Below are 16,795 nucleotides of genomic sequence, written 5' to 3' on the forward strand. Positions count from 1 at the left end.
ATATTTAGTAATTCACAGTATTAAAGTACTTATTTTTTCATCGGTAGAAAACTTTATTAATTTTTACAAATGCTTATAAATTTGTACCAATTTATACATAGTATTTCACAAGGTACCAAACTACACAATAATTTACTTAATCTAGAAAACACATTTGGTTTTTACGCTGACATTTTTATAAACTATTTTAACCAATCGACTGTTACATTATTTCATATACGTACAAGTATTTTCAATTGTTCAACTTTGCCTCACGGAAAAGGAGCAAGATAAAACAGGATTTGATCGGTAACTTTGCATCTTTTTTTAAGTAAGATTTTATACATTGACATTTTGGTATCTAATGATAGGAACTAAAACTTAGTAACTACTCGCCAACGCAATACAAAATTTTTACGGCTTTTTTGTACATTAGGAAAGATTCTTCTAATGATTTAATTTTTTTTGTCTTCAATCGTTTGAAATATTACAGAAATGACAATTTTCAAAAAATACTTATAGCTTATAACGAGTCTTCAGATCATTTCTCGAAATACACTAAACATTTTTTTATGATTTTACATCTATAATAAATTATTTCAATTTCGCATGTAATAATTAGATCAAAACTATCAACAATTTAAGAAGTCGTTTTCCAGCTCAAATTTCAATATGGTTCAGTTCAAACTTTTAAAATGAAGACAGTTAAAAAATATATATCAATTTATCATGAAATTTATAGCAGATTCAGCTACATATTGTACAAAAGTTTGCACGAAAAAACCTCCTAACCTACAACATCAACTTTTCATTGCTATTATTTTCTTATGTTAAAAAACTATGTGACAGTGAAGGACCGTTTTCAATTTCGATAACATTCAGCATTTAATTTCATTGAAGAAAAAAAGTAAAAATATTCTCCTGATACACTGACAGATGTAGATATATTACAATTAAAATTACACCACTACAGATATATTACAATAAAAATTTTAATGTACTTTCTTTCGATAAAATGTTACTGTAACTATATTATTATTATATACACCTGCAGTCAGCTTTGTAAGCGAAATGTATGCAAGATTGGAAATACCACATAATTTTCTTTATATGGCATGATAAATAATTTCGCTGTAATGCTATTTATGTGCCAATATAGTAACTCTAAGTTCTGCTGAGAACTCACAACATGTATTCCTAGATCAGTAGACGAATATGGTAACTCGTACAGTGAGCCAATGATTTTCAAGGTACGTCCGACTACGTACACATCACTATTATTTTTTACTATATTCAAGACTTCTACAGCATGTTTGTTTTCAATATAAACATAATTGTTTTTTCCATCATGACAATTGATTTTAAATAATTTAAGCACTGCTATTTTATACTGAATTGCATCTTTCAGCCTATCTGGTATAGGACCTGAAGTGTGTATGTGCCTTAAATCTGTATTATCATTTAAAGACGATGGTTTTTCTTGCAGCATCTCGATTTCTGAACACCTGTTGATCAACTGTTCCGATACTTTGTTACCACTTCTCAATAGACGTTTTATTCGAGCGATGAAATTTTCAAAACGAAATGCTGAGAAATTTTCCAACTCTCCGTACCTTCTTACATCTAAAGCCAAATGTTGAATATTATGAATATTGTGAGAAACATACCTAGTTCCATATAGATTTCTAAATTGTTGTACGAATATTGTGCTTAGCTTTTCTGCGTAATCGACCCATTGAGGAATGCGACAAAGTATTGGATTACTGTAAATAGTAATAATAATGTGGAGTGTCACAAAATTATCGTAGATTTCTACGTTGACATTGTTTTTCAAAGCAACAACTCCCGTGTACAATTGAATTTGCCTTAATTCTGTTGCTTTAAATTGTTTGATGAATTTCAAATCTCTTGGTTTACGAGCAAATTCATAAGGGACAAATGGACTTATACCAATAAACATTTCTGAAATTTTATCTATAACTGCTATAGGTAATCTATGTTTTGTAGCAGCAAAGCGTAAAATTAAAAAAATTTTCTTCGTGCTACCAGATACAAGGTGCATTGGATCCACGGGAACTTGAGTCACTACGCCGAATCTTGGGATTTCGCATATTATTGTTTTCTTCAATTGATACCCTTGATTTTTATAGACATCGAAGGCTTGAAATTTGTCGTCTGTGCGCAAAACTCCAACTTCTCCAGGAAAACAAACGCATTCGCGATATGTTCCTCTTATTTCGCATTTACTGCAACTGCAGTAACCACTGTGGCATTTTACTCCTAGTATGTATGCCTTAGCTGGAGCATCAAATATCATTCCATCAATTAAAATATTGTATTGAATATCATCTATATCAAATCCATTATTGATGAATAATTTTGCATCTTCCACAAACCAATATAAAAATTCATCAACGTCCTCGGGTTTGGACTTTCCAACATAGACGCCAATAATATATACTCTTCTAGTTATCGTGTCCGAACACAAAATTGGCCATAAATTCTTAACGCAATCGTTACCTAATGGTGCTCCATCTATATTTATTAATAAACCTATATCATTTTTTATAATCCTCTCAAAAATTCTATTCGCAACAATTTTCTTCAAGACATGTTTTAAGCCAAAATGGCAATACTCTCCACCTTTGATTAGATGAACTTCTCCATGTTTTGGCGCTTTAATAATAGTTCTTGGATCAAGAGGTAATTTCAGCATATCATCACGTAATTTTCGCAAAAATTTCTTTTGAGCAGCTTTTGGAATCAGGCATTCGATAGCCCATTGACCAAATACATGTTGCAATTGAGTAGATATTTTCTGACAAATATCTTTGGCTGACTCTTCACTATTACATTCGCCATCGAATTCTTCATCACTCTCTTCATTTGAATCAGAATCATCGCAATCACTATATCTATATGTAACTTCATCATCTTGTTGTATGATCGCCTCATCTATTTCATCAAATATTAAATCAATACTAGTTTCAGTAACACTTGTTTCCTCTATAATGCTGCCAACTGATACATCCTGATTGGGATCAGGAAAAATTTCTTGAACTTCTGAATTTTTATTTGAATTTTCATTTTTTTCCTTTTTGATCTCTTGAATTTCTTGAACAACTCGAACTGCTGTATTATTTTTAACAATATTTCTCTTCTCATTAAGTATCTGATCAATGAGAAGGGCTGTTCGCTTAGTATCTTTCTCATTTTGTTGTTGAACAAGGCGTCGTTTATGTCTTAGAGAGTAACTTTTGTTACGTGGTCCAGTTCTTCGACTATCCATCTGCAAACAAACAAAAAATCAAATAAAGAATTGGATCATCGTTTTATTTATAAAACAAGGCGTGGCATAAATAATACATTATTGTTCAGAGACTTTTCATAATATATATATAACCATTTTTATAATTTATTTTTGCCCAAAGGAGAGAGTCATCGTAACAACTTTTGGTGACTGCCCGATTAACCCATTAAGGCGTAAATGGTGTTTTTTTCTGAACTATTTTCGGCATCATTTTAGCTAGAATTTTGAAAAATTGTAAATGAAGCAATTTCTCGAGTTATGCAATTGAAACAACAAAAAAAAAAAGAAATTTCACACGAAAAAGAATTTTTATTCCTTTGTTTTCGCATTGAAACCGTTAAGAAATTCCTTCAGTTCAAACATTTTCAGCGTCCATGGACCTCCACTTACAAAATCCTAGCATGCGATTTTTAAGATTCAAGATGGTAGCATTTAATATGGCGGTTTAATCTTAAATTTTTGTATATTTTTTATTATCTGTTTATTTAATGCGTATCCGTATGGTGATTTTATATATTGGGATTTTTAAGGTCGCTGAATACAAATCTGCTATCAGATTTTATAATTCAAAATGGCGGGTTCAAGACGACCAATAAATATTTTCAAAAAACGCAAAAGCGAAACATTTTACTTTTGGCAAAGGGCCCTCGTTCCAAACCAAATTGATTTATTATTGTCACTACCTGCTTTACAATTCTTAAATGTACATGATGAAATAATGTGTATCAAAAGTGTATTCCATGTATCATGAAGACATATTTTGAATATAACTATATGAAAAGTCATGCAGTTTCACGTAAAGAAAGAAGGAAGATCCTTTATTTGGTTACGCAGGAGGCATATGAACAAGGTGAGGCGATGTTTTGATTTTAATTATATGAAAAGCAATTCACTTACATGTAAAATGGGAAATGATTGTGTTATGCAAAAGAGATAAAAAAAGTTATGATCAATGATCAAATGTGACCGTGACAAGGTAATGGGTGTTAGAAGCTGATTTTCGTATTTTCGTCGTTTTTTGCCTATTTTTTGTACATACATGGTTGTAAATAATAGCGAAAATTTTTTTATACCAATTCCTTGCAACCTTATTCTTGGAGATTTTCTCCGTGTGTTTATAGCTTTTGAGCAAAAAAATCATTAATTATTCAAAAAAATTTTGTGGTTCGGGCGCCATTTTGAAAATACTAAGACCAAAAATTTTATTTTCAAACCATGGATTCTTAAAGTTCAGACATTTATTCCACCGGTTAAAAATATTACCCGTCGATTCCCAACGAGGAAAGCTTTAAAAACTAGATAAAAAAAAATGGGCGGAAAAATCACGCTTATTTTTTATTTTAACGCTATTTTTCATAAATAATAATAATTTTGAATGATTTCGAGTACATTATCGAAAAGAGCTTATTTTAAGCATTCAAAATATATCCGTCTCAATTTTTTCTGACGTCTATAGAATTAGTTATGAGATCCCAACGCAGAAACAATTTTGTATCTTTCGTTTCATAATATGTTCGTATTTGGAACTTTGGGAACATTTTGTTTTTACATTAATTTTAGAATCCGTTAAAATATTGTCTTTGCGTTAATTTAATTGTAATTGTTCAATAATTTGTATGAATTAATCGCAATAAAATGAATTACGGACATATGAAACAACTAAAATTCATGCAATTTTTCATTGGCAAATCTAATACATGGATTACTGTTTTATGATACTAGTGTGAGCACGTACACTCAAAGGGCATTAATTCTTGCAAACACAACCTCGTTTGCTCCATACAAGTTACCTACTGAGTAAATACAAGAATTAATATCCGTTGCATATGCATAAGTTAAATCTGTATCACTATGTGGGCCCTCGACTCCCACGAGTGCACAGCATAGACATATAAAACTGTTGGTCTATACTTTATATGTCTATGGTGCACAGTCGATTTAGCTTCTGCTACAGAAACCTCGCCGTGGTCGTGAAGCATAACCTGTAAGAGTGCTGACGGCTGCTATAAGTAATTAGCGTCACTGTAATACTAATAGTTCTTTTATTATTTACACTCGCCCATAAGCGTCCCAATAGTCAAAATTTGTAAAATATTGATGCTATACGGTTTTGAAATCATTTCAAGATGTGGCCTGCCAAGTGAATTGCAGATAACGTGTTAATTATAGTTGTAGTTTTATAATACATAAGTTCAGTGTATTTTCACAAATAAAAGCTGAATATGAGAGCTGGAATTTGAAGTTTTTTACAAGAACAAATATAAATTTCATGCGTGTAAGCAAATTTTCAAATTAAATCAGTGATGAATGTTTTATATTAATGAAAATTAAATATGTGCTTTTGCTGTGCTAATAAAGATTACAATTGATTAAATAAAGTGTTTGTTTTTTAGTATGATTGTGTTCAACTAATAAAATGAAAAAGTAGCTTAGTGTTGTATTTACAATGGAATAAAAGGCTCATATCGGTTTTTCTTTCTTTAAATAGTTTTTTTCCAGACTTAGAAATGCTCCATGCGCACGCAGTCTTGACCAAAATGACTCTATGTGGACTCAATTTCTTTCTCAAGCCTTACCGAACAAAAGTTGGCTTTGAAAATAGTGATACATGCAGCTGTAAACTGTGTCAAGAGATAAGTGTAAAATCAGAGAAATAAAGAAGATAAGAATATGGTAAATTTGAGGTTTCTATCACTTTAGTGACATTTTGTGGCGTACATCGGCATAGAATTAATTGAAATATTCTCTTGAAGCTAAGCTAAGAAGAGATTGAGTTCCCACAAAATAATTTTGATCAAGTCAGTTGATCAAGTCAGAGTTTTTGAATTGACTCTTAATAACAGCTTAATGTTAACCTATAAAATTATTTGCAAACCTTGAGAAAAGTTATGGCCTAAAAATTTGTGTTTTTTTTATGAAGAATCTATGCTTAAAGTTTTAAAAGTCAAAATCCAAAAGTAGAATTATCACTATCAAGTATTAACTACAAAAATGAAATAGAAAATGTTTAGTAACATAATTAGCATGGATGCCCATAAGTTATACAATAAATATCAGTTTTTGTTGTTTTGATAGTAATACAAAAAAGGGTAAATTTCACATTTTCTTTTCTTTTCAAATTTAATAACAAGTGAAAGCAGACATATACTAGTAATTTAAAATACATACCTCTGGGAACAATCATCAATTGGGATCTACCTTCTTCAGTTTAGGCTGAGAGAAGGTAAGTGCGATCTGAAGTATCAAGAGTAAACGAGAAGCCTTAATCACGAACACCTGGAGGAACTCCTATTTTCACAGCATAACTTTCAGAACAATGTCCTAAGAACATTTCTCCTTTTGGATGAGCATCCTTTAAAAAATACATTTTCAAACAATTAAATATATTTTTGTACCAAGTTCATGAATTATTGATTTGACTGGATAATTAAGAAAAAGACATCTTTATATTGTAAATATTTAAAATAATTATTTACCATAGGGTCATCATGATACATTAATTTGCAACCATCTAGTGTAAACCATCGTTTTTTATATGCATTACTATGTCTTGGTCCTGTTTTCCATAGAAATCATTCCTTTGGAAAGTCTTTTGTTAGTTGACATAATAATTCTGATTCACTTGCTCCTGGATAAGCAACTTGGAGACGATGTAAGTCAGCTCATTGTATAGGTAAATACCAATTAGTTATTATTTCTGGATTTTCATGATAAACATAAATATGACATATTTAATTCTGATATTCTTAATACTGCTTTTGGTTCCTGTAAGAGAAAAAATTGTAGCATAATGTTTCAGGAATATTCAAATTCAAACAAGAAAGACTATAATGCATAATTTGTAAATCATATTTTGTAAATTATACCTTATTTTCTTTTACATAATACTTTAGGATGCCATCTGCCTCACTTAAAACAAATTTCCTAGAGTGATGATATCTCGCATCTTCTTTACCTCTTTTCATCACAAACCCTTTCGTCAATCCTGAGACATAATGATTTTATTTATCTACATGGCAAAATTCTTGCCTTTGATACTTAGCTCTGATCTATTGTTCTATTAAAATCCTGCCAATATTAAAACATTTTAAATATGTTGTGCTTTTCAATAAGACTACAAATGATTATGGCACTTACTGAGGTGAGTCTTGATTAGGTTTTTGATAACAAGGGGGAACTCTTTCTTCATAGTGCAATCATTGTAGCAGCATTCTCGTACTCAATTCACTTGTGAGTCTTCCCATTTATCGAGTTTTGGATGCAACTTTTGAAACAGCTGTTGAGAAATATTAATTTCTTTTTTGTTACAACCAAAAGTCCAAACTACTTTACATTATCTATACCTGAAAAAGATACATTTGTAACAATAAATATATTCTTAATTGGAATATTAGTCTTTAATTGACAAACAGAAACTGCTTACAACCCATACTGCACATCTCAGCCGAATGAATGTTTTATTTTTTCCTTAGTTGAAAATTGAAATCCATGTTATGTAGAGATGAATAAAAAAAGAAACAAGTGTGCCATGTAAGTTTTTAAAAGACACTGTTTTAAAAAATGTTTACACTTACTCAGTCAAACAGTAGTGACAGACGTAAAGGCATCATGAAGGGCTTGCCAATTGGGTCGATTGAGTCCTTATTGTAATTGCAACTTCTTAACTTTCCATAGTATCCTTTTTTTAAAAAATTGCATACAGCTCAGATTGATATATGTGACAATTAAAATTGGTATCTATAAAATAATATGGATATTATGAATGAAGCTTGATCAATGTAGTATTTATATAAAATCATTTGAAAGTGGATCAAAAGTATATTTTAAGTACTTATCCAAAAAATATTCATTTCAATTATTCTAAAAACAACTAATATAACATAAAAAAAGATACTACTCACCACTTAATTATTATAGAAAATGTTTTTTCTTTGTGGGCAAAAAATTTGGTTGATCCAAGATCCTTTCTTATTTTTGTAGGTGTAACGGAAACACATCGTCGTTTATGTATTCGTAATCTAATAGTCAAGAGAACATGCAGCAGTCAATTTGAGTATGTTTATTGGTTTATTAAAGAAAATAATAATAACTCACTTGAATGTTTAACAGATTGCTCGACAGTTAACGAGAAAATATTATACGAATGTCGAGAATACATGATACACACACTGCAGGTTGCTGCCGGTTTTTGGTATGGCGTGCACAGTTGCCAGATTTATACCGTTTGACCGAGTCTAAAGGTGAAGTCTCTGAAAGCCAGCTTGAAGTAGAGCTGTATTAGGAACTCTGCTTTGGAGAGGAAGGGAGGGGAGCTGAGCAGCAGTAGGTCTATAGTCGCACGAATGCCTGCTAAAACAAATGAGAGCATGTCGACTGTCAAATGTCCTAGCTTTCAGTAGCCGGCTCTGAACAAAGGCACGTATGGTCAATCTTTTTTACACACGGATGTTCTGTTTCTAAGTTGTTTAATTGACGCATGTTAACAAAATTAATTTACATTTTCTTTTCTTTAGTTTTTTCTTTGATACCAAAGATGCCGCAGTGGAAAATAGTACAATTTAAAAGTGATAAGAAGGTTAGAGCGGTGCCGCTGAATTGGATTTTTCATAATGAAAGTGAATCCACCAACGAACAGACTATGAATTTTACTGCCATTGGCCAGATAACGTAAAATTTGAATTCGACTTGAAAAAGCTTGTCAAGAAAGCACGTGAGCCGAAATTAACCTGGCCAAAGCACGACGTCATAATTCACACTACAGCAGGTAAGATGTATTTTTGTTGTTGTAATGTCAATTAATTCAACCTATAATGTATTAGTGACATCTTTTATTTCCATGGTTTTATATATTTTGTTTAATCAGTTCCGTTGCTTATCAAAATAATTTATTTATAGCCGTAACTTGAAATTTAATTATAAATGGAAACAAAGATTTTGTTTTTGACATTCTTACACACCGCAAATGCGGTTTCGGTATTGGGAATAAAGAATTCCGATCGGTTATTCGCCGAGTTGCACGGATGGCTATTTCGTGAAAGAGATCGCGCGATGCCGCGTTTGTTTTAGTGTGATGTACTATACACATTTTCGGATTGTTGGAGTATTTTCTCAAATTCGACAACACTGTCTCTCTTCGTTTGTACATTCCTTTTATTTTCAACGCGCCATCGTTCATCGAATACGCACCCAGAGAAGAAACGCGTCCAAATATAGAAACATACAAATGGCACATGTTTCTTTTTTTAGTGCACGGAAAAGGTCATTCGAGCATTTGCTTTCCGCGCACTCACAATTGCTATTCGTACCAACCGATACGTTTGTTTTTTTGATTTTTTTATCTTTGTGAGGTTTGATGTGTTTTTATTTTTGTCACTACATTTTTTATCAAACAATGCTGTTAGACAAAAGGAAACATGCTTGAAAGATTTAAGGAAGAAAAAATAAAAACGCGTTTTTTTACAAATTCCGTCGTATGAAAATGTATGTTTCTTTTATACACGGTCAGGTTGAATATCAATTATATGATATTTTCGAATTGAAATAAAATACGCTTTGAAGGTAACGTGTAAATACAAAAAAATCGTTTTTCTATACCTATTATTTCTTCATGACATGAAACCGAAAAAATTATCATTAAAAAAATTTATTAACACTTGCAATGAATTCATAAAGTGAAAGAATTGAACATGATTGAAACCAATAATTTCTTGAGGGGATTTTTTTTACATCATTATTATTTCACTAATGTTTGTAACGATGAGAATTGTTTTTACAGACAATGAATGATCAAAAATTTATTAATTGAAGTATAATATTATCAATTTTAGAAAGCTTTGACGTGGCTGTTTGCAAGGAAGAATTGGCGCAGGTAGTCAGTGGAGATGAGATAGACAAGGAGTATGAAAAATATATGACTAAAAAGTCTGAAAAATGTGGACAAGACAGAAAAACTCGCAAACTACGCCACAAAAGGAAGCTAACAAGCTCGGATAGTAGCTCTGATACATCTGAATCTGAGTCGGATACAAATCCAAAAGAAGCTGCCAAAATTGAGTATCCATCTGTACCTCAGCTTCAAACTTCTGTCAATTCTGCAAAGTCAAACAACGGTGATTCTGAAAATAGAATGCTCACTCCATCCAAACGTTTGAAGTTTAAGCCTTCCGTGGGTATGTTCCAATAAAAGCCGTTTTTTTAAAAATAATTTTCTATATTATATTATAATTTTATACAAACTAGAAAGATAAATCTATGCAGATTGCCTTTAAAAAAGGTTTCTTTGAAAATTCAATATATAAGAGTTTAATTTTGAGGTTTGAAATGTCAGTCGATAAAGTATTTTTTACCGTAATTGAGAAAAAACGTGTGAAATTTATTTTTTTTTATTTCAAAATATCAATGTAAAATGAATGTTTTCAAACGCCTCAAAATTCTGCGAGGTTCGTAAATACCTTATTTTGAAGTTTTGGTGTCCACAAACTCATTATTTTCTTTCGTTATTGTTAAACAATCTTATGCTAAGGTCCTCCCATACCCCTATACAGATATACGAATGCATACTAGTAACGGTCATCCTTTGCGCGGTGATTAAACGTTGGCTAAGCAAATTCGAGACTTGAAAAAATTAACATTATTAGATTTTAATACGTAGTTTACGCTAAATCTGCTCCAATTAATTCCATACAGCTTTATCAGAAAAAAAATATGACCACGTAAAATCGGGTTATAAAAAAACAAAAGAGCGCTAATGTATAATTTAAACGCGAGTTTATCATTTTCTAAATTTTTCCCTGATAAAACGGCGATCAACTAGATCTGCTTTGGAGCACACTAAAATTACAATCTATTAATAATGATTTTTTCAAGTCTCAAATTTGCTTAGCCAATATTTAATTACCACGCGAAGGATGGCCGTTTTGTATATCGATGTAGGAGTATGGGGGGACCTTAATATTGTCTCTCCGTATAAGTAGTTTTACTCTGTTAGTGAAACAATTTTACTAAAAACCTTTTTATAAAATATTCTCGAAAGTGAAATTAAAACATGTAAATGTCGAAATGTCGAATTTTTCAACTGAAATGCCAATGGATTCTATAAATGCCAAAATTTCTCCTATTACATATCGAAAACATATTCCAAATATCATGTTTTATATAATCTTCCAGAAAATTATAGTACTACTAAAAATGATCAGAAAACTGAAGTTGAGGTTAAAGAAAAAAGTGAGTATTAGTTCTATGTATGTATGTGATGTAATACACATTGTGTATACCCACACACACACACACACACACACACACACACACACACACACACACACACATACATACACATCATTAATACCCAAAAATATGAAATTGTAAAAAATAAATTTCACTTTACTCAATGTAGGTGAGGCATTTAGTTTAGAATATGACGAAATTGAAAAGGAATTGAATAAAAATGAAGAATTCTGTGATTTCTCGGACGAAGAGAACAAGTCATTAGATTTAGACAAGCAGGATCTCAAACGTGCTGGTGAAAATAGAATTTCTGATGTTTCTGATGATTTTAAGGATAATGATGAAAAATTAGTTGAAGAATGCCAAAACCATGAAGAAGAAAGTAAATTTTTGTTACTAGATTATTAAAAAAAAATTTCAAATCAAGTTTCCGTTAAATTACTTATATTTTAGATGCTGAAGGATTTGCTATTATATTATTACAAAATTTTACTCAACCAATTCTTGTACCGTCCAAATGGCAGAGCTTGGATTTTAAGTATTGCTACTGGCCTCCAGAAGGTACGGTAAATATAATCAAAGAGTACGTAGCGAAAAAAGTGGGTCCTAGGATGAATTGGAGGAAAATCGATGTTCTGGAAAATTATACATATGAAGGTATTAATATAAATTTATTTTTATTTCAAAACTGATAATAAACTTCCCCAAATTCTAGTATGGATATTCATATTTTTTTAGAAACTTACGCAAAAGGTATGAAGACTTTACTCATTGCACAAAAAGTTCATGAAAAAAAATTGAATAAGACAGTTAAACCACGTATAAAAAGTATTGTTACTGTTCCGGGAAGTCATGAAAAAAAGACTACTCCATCTCAAGCAGAATTCGACAAGCTAACTGAACGAGAATTGTTAACAGTTCTTTTTGGTAAGTAAGTTTGTTCGTCAAAGATGGTTGTATCATACTTGGAAGCAACTGACTCACGAAACATCATTTTAGATCAGTTGGAATCAGTAAATAATAAACAAAACAAAATATTGACTGAAATTCAGAATTCTCCAAACGTTTCCAATAACCACGTATCTGTTGTCAATTAAAAAATTGAAGAAATCTATGAAGACATACCCTGTAAAACTTCAGCAGAGCTCGCAATATTAGAATCAAAATTGGATCAAGATAAAGAGTACAAGGCTGCTTTCGTGAGTAACTTAAAACTTTTATATTATAATAAATAAATGTAACATACGTTGGACGTGCAATTTTGATTTATTTTATTTTTTCGTCTTTTCATATAGAAAAAGCACATGAAGTCTTTGTCCAGTATTGGTGGCCATCACTTAATGCAGCAAATGCTCAATGCAGTCATGACAACTAGACTTATGACAGAATTCAACTTTTGTGGGAAAAAAGTACCAGACGAAAATAAGGATAAGCAAAAAGTAGCCTTGAAGGATTTATTTGTATGGCCTGTGCTAAAAAGTCGGTCTGCTTTCAAAAGTAATCCATGAAAATTTTATCTTCATAACCAATTCTAACATAATTACAGAGGCAGCTACTGAAAAATTTTATGAAAAATATTCAGAGTCGGACACAATAGCAAGTGCCATGGATTGGCTTAAAAATGCACCAAAAAGATTAAAGCGACTCAATAACAAAACAGCAAAGTATGTTATACAATTTTCCATTATGATGGCCGTATTTCTAATGAACTTATATACTTTTTCCTCTAAACAGACCGAAATCTCTGAAAGATTTGTGCAAATCAGGAAAGGTATAAGAAAGTAGCAGCGACCACATGAAGATTTCGCTAATTGAATATTATTATTCGCTAATTGAATATTATTATTATTATTTATAACATTTTTCATAGCTGAATTTATTGGATGGCTGTGATAGGATCATATTGGTTAATGAAAACAGGGGTCGACATTAGGTGGTAAATGTTGTCGACATTGGAAACGGTCCTTCACTGTCACATAGTTTTTTAACATAAGAAAATAATAGCAATGAAAAGTTGATGTTGTAGGTTAGGAGGTTTTTTCGTGCAAACTTTTGTACAATATATAGCTGAATCTGCTATAAATTTCATGATAAATTGATATATATTTTTTAACTGTCTTCATTTTAAAAGTTTGAACTGAACCATATTGAAATTTGAGCTGGAAAACGACTTCTTAAATTGTTGATAGTTTTGATCTAATTATTACATGCGAAATTGAAATAATTTATTATAGATATAAAATCATAAAAAAATTTTTAGTGTATTTCGAGAAATGATCTGAAGACTCGTTATGAGCTATAAGTATTTTTTGAAAATTGTCATTTCTGTAATATTTCAAACGATTGAAGACAAAAAAAATTAAATCATTAGAAAAATCTTTCCTAATGAACAAAAAAGTCGTAAAAATTTTGTATTGCGTTGGCGAGTAGTTACTAAGTTTTAGATCCTACCATTAGATACCAAAATGTCAATGTATAAAATCTTACTTAAAAAAAGATGCAAAGTTACCGATCAAATCCTGTTTTATCTTGCTCCTTTTCCGTGAGGCAAAGTTGAACAATTGAAAATACTTGTACGTATATGAAATAATGTAACAGTCGATTGGTTAAAATAGTTTATAAAAATGTCAGCGTAAAAACCAAATGTGTTTTCTAGATTAAGTAGATTATTGTGTAGTTTGGTACCTTGCGAAATACTATGTATAAATTGGTACAAATTTATAAGTATTTGTAAAAATTAATAAAGTTTTCTACCGATGAAAAAATAAGTACTTACTACTGTGAATTACTAAATATCGTTTGAATTAATAAATAAATGAACTTATTGATTATTTCCAAATAAAGTTGGTACGTACCTGCGACGTAGCAGGAACAAGATAGTAACGTATCATAGACGGGGCAAGAACGTTCCATTGAAAAATGCGGTACTGGTACGTACCGGGAACGTACCCTAATGCAAGGGTATGGCAATTTTTCTCGTCCTGAAACGTACCGGATTCGTGGCTGCTACGTACCACTGTCTGCATCCTGGGTACGTACCAGGTACGTTCTTATCGGTATCCAGGATACCATGATGAAAATTTTTTTCGATTTTGGGATCGTTCCAAAACCGTACCGGGAACGTACCCAGACGAATCCTATGGAACGGTATTGGAACGTTGCGGCAACTTTGCAGTACACAATGCCCGGAACGTTCCAGAAACGATATTTTTTCTACCATAGTGGACATTGTCACCCATCCTGGTACGTACCCGATACGATTCCCATCCGCACCGCCTTTCGTACCAAAGTTCCTAAAAACTAGTTGCGGGTACGTTCCCGGTACGGTTGATGTTACCTGGGGTTTTCATACAAAGTCAGAAGAAATTGATTGCCCATTTGAATCCCTGCAACTTATACCAAATAAATTATATATCAAGAAGTTATGAAAATTATAGACGGACACCTATTTTTTGTCCTTCTTTGCTTAACAATTTCGAATTTACCATCTTTTAGCTTCTTGAATTGGGGAAGAGGAGTCGAGATTCTTGTATCATTTGTGATATTTTTCAACGGCTTCCTAGATAAAAATTCAGGCTGACTACTAGTAGATGGGGAACTGGTGATTAGAGGGGTTTTGAGTTTTAGCTGCATGCGAGTTACTGGTAGGCGACTCTGCAATATTTTCTATTTCTGTCTTGATATTGTTGCCTTTGACGTTGCCTGTAAAATTAAAAAAATAAAAACTTAACTTTCAAAAAATTTTGCAGCATTGTTGGATATTTTTTATTATTTCTACTTTTGATACTTACTAGTTCTATCTTTACTTAATAATTTTTGTAAATGCTTAACTAAATAAGAGCTACCAGGAGTGAAGCGCTTTTCATCAATTATGCTTGGTTTCGATGCTGGATCTTTTGTAGAGTTCCCCAATTCAACTAAAAAATTATTTTTATATAGGTTCATAAAAATATTCATTTCTCTGTACAGTTAAATAATTGGGAATTGATTTTAAAATATGAACATTGTACTTTTTTAATGATATTTTTTCAGAATATTTTATATATTGATGACATATAGTCCAATCTATAGAGAAATTTTCATGCAATAATTCGATGATGGATTTTGACAACGTAGATCTATTCAGGACAACGTATACAGGGTGTCCAAAAAGTAACGATACACCTGAGAAATTTTCTAAGCCGGTTATTTTTTCAACCGGGTGAAGGTTGTTCTTGAAGTAACTTTTTACGAGGAATCCGATGGTAACCTTGGATTTGACCTTGAACCTCATTTTCAAGGTTATTTTGAGGTCAACCTTATTTTTTTAAACGGAAACCCCTATTTTTTATGGCGGAATCGGAAAGAGCGGAAAATTTTACGTCCAGATATGTATTGAGGTATGAGGTTGAGGTAACCCCTAGAGGTCAACTGGAGGTCAAAGTATGAATTTTTAAAAATCTCGCGAATTCAGTGGTTAAACAAAACAAACAAAAGGATAACCCCAGGAAACTTTCAACGGTGCTCTTTAATTTGTCCTTGAATCTCATTTTCAAGGTTATTTTGAGGTCAACCTCATTTTTTTAATAGGTACCCCTATTTTTTATGGCGGAATCGAAAAAAGTGAAGACTCTCACGTATGGATGAGTTGAGGTTGGAGGTTAATGTGACCTCTAGGGGTCAGATGAAGGTCGAACTGTGGTTTGTAATAGTACCGGGATTTTAGTGGTACAAGGAAGCAAATAAAGGTCATGGAAACCCCCATTTTCGACAGCGGCAATCGAAAGAGCGGAAAATTTCACATCCAAATAACTACTTAGATCATAAGTCAAGGGCGAACTTAAAGTTTAAGGTCAGTCGAAGGTCATCCAAACTTAAAGACGCCCTAAAATTTTTTAAAGTTTTTTTCATAATGGAGAAGGGTATTTATTTAGTAATTGCCCATCGGAGATCCGTGACCTTGAATTTAACCTTCAACCTCATTATCAAGGTTTTTTCAAGATCAATTTTTTTTACTTTTAGCGTTACCCAGGAACAACGACGTGGACGTAGTAAAATCTGTCCCCTTGGGGTGCTTTATTTTCGTGAGTTCCCCTCGCCTCTCACGATCGGGGTGCTTGATTTTCGTGAGTTCCCCTGGCCTCTCACGTATGATTTATCTTACATCAGCACATCTTATTTTAAGTGCTCGAATTGTTCACCGTTCACTTCTTGACAGTAAGCTAATCGGTGGTAAAAAGCATCAACAGCATTTTGGATCATTTCAGTGGGAATGAGAGCTGATTCGTCTATGATCCTTTGACG

General features: G+C 31.9%; 2 protein-coding genes across 8 annotated transcripts; one reads left to right on the plus strand and one right to left on the minus strand.

Annotated features, from left to right (window-relative positions):
- Positions 1-52: 52 nt before the first annotated feature.
- Positions 53-14,339, minus strand: LOC131663405 (uncharacterized). 5 transcript variants are annotated; one of them, XM_058933803.1, is made up of 11 exons: positions 10,741-11,493; positions 10,357-10,380; positions 8,384-8,538; positions 8,191-8,307; positions 7,864-8,026; positions 7,713-7,756; positions 7,427-7,632; positions 7,156-7,357; positions 6,766-7,054; positions 6,458-6,641; positions 53-3,268 (listed from the first exon to the last, which is right to left on the minus strand). In XM_058933803.1, the coding sequence occupies exon 11, from the start codon at positions 3,266-3,268 to the stop codon at positions 1,034-1,036; it is 2,235 nt and encodes a 744-aa protein (XP_058789786.1). In that variant the 5' UTR covers positions 6,458-6,641; positions 6,766-7,054; positions 7,156-7,357; positions 7,427-7,632; positions 7,713-7,756; positions 7,864-8,026; positions 8,191-8,307; positions 8,384-8,538; positions 10,357-10,380; positions 10,741-11,493; the 3' UTR covers positions 53-1,033. The 5 variants fall into 5 exon arrangements, with proteins under 5 accessions (XP_058789786.1, XP_058789789.1, XP_058789788.1 ...); XM_058933806.1 differs by lacking the exons at positions 10,357-10,380; positions 10,741-11,493 and adding an exon at positions 14,289-14,339 and having other exon boundaries at positions 8,384-8,549; XM_058933805.1 differs by lacking the exon at positions 10,357-10,380 and having other exon boundaries at positions 8,384-8,635; positions 11,298-11,493.
- On the plus strand, positions 8,807-14,258 carry LOC131663407 (uncharacterized). 3 transcript variants are annotated; one of them, XM_058933808.1, is made up of 10 exons: positions 8,807-9,053; positions 10,117-10,458; positions 11,456-11,512; positions 11,682-11,894; positions 11,966-12,169; positions 12,251-12,439; positions 12,512-12,711; positions 12,808-12,991; positions 13,059-13,176; positions 13,247-14,258. In XM_058933808.1, exons 2-7 carry the CDS (start codon positions 10,200-10,202, stop codon positions 12,607-12,609), a joined length of 1,020 nt encoding a protein of 339 aa, XP_058789791.1. In that variant the 5' UTR covers positions 8,807-9,053; positions 10,117-10,199; the 3' UTR covers positions 12,610-12,711; positions 12,808-12,991; positions 13,059-13,176; positions 13,247-14,258. The 3 variants fall into 3 exon arrangements, with proteins under 3 accessions (XP_058789791.1, XP_058789793.1, XP_058789792.1); XM_058933809.1 differs by lacking the exon at positions 8,807-9,053 and adding an exon at positions 9,480-9,847; XM_058933810.1 differs by lacking the exons at positions 12,808-12,991; positions 13,059-13,176; positions 13,247-14,258 and having other exon boundaries at positions 12,251-12,265; positions 12,363-12,439; positions 12,512-12,650.
- Positions 14,340-16,795: the final 2,456 nt, after the last annotated feature.

This window comes from Phymastichus coffea, unplaced genomic scaffold (assembly GCF_024137745.1).
Source record: "Phymastichus coffea isolate CEN01 unplaced genomic scaffold, Cenicafe_Pcof_1.1 PCOF00035, whole genome shotgun sequence".
Classification (NCBI taxonomy): domain Eukaryota; kingdom Metazoa; phylum Arthropoda; class Insecta; order Hymenoptera; family Eulophidae; genus Phymastichus; species Phymastichus coffea.

Bases quoted from the DNA above. Each gene is read 5' to 3' on its own strand.
- LOC131663405 (XM_058933806.1), bottom strand. From the start codon at position 3,268: ATGGATAGTCGAAGAACTGGACCACGTAACAAAAGTTACTCTCTAAGA.
- LOC131663407 (XM_058933808.1), top strand. From the start codon at position 10,200: ATGACTAAAAAGTCTGAAAAATGTGGACAAGACAGAAAAACTCGCAAA. The intron at 10,459-11,455 runs GTATGTTCCAAT...ATAATCTTCCAG, and splicing joins GAAGTTTAAGCCTTCCGTGG to AAAATTATAGTACTACTAAA. The intron at 12,440-12,511 runs GTAAGTAAGTTT...ACATCATTTTAG, and splicing joins ATTGTTAACAGTTCTTTTTG to ATCAGTTGGAATCAGTAAAT.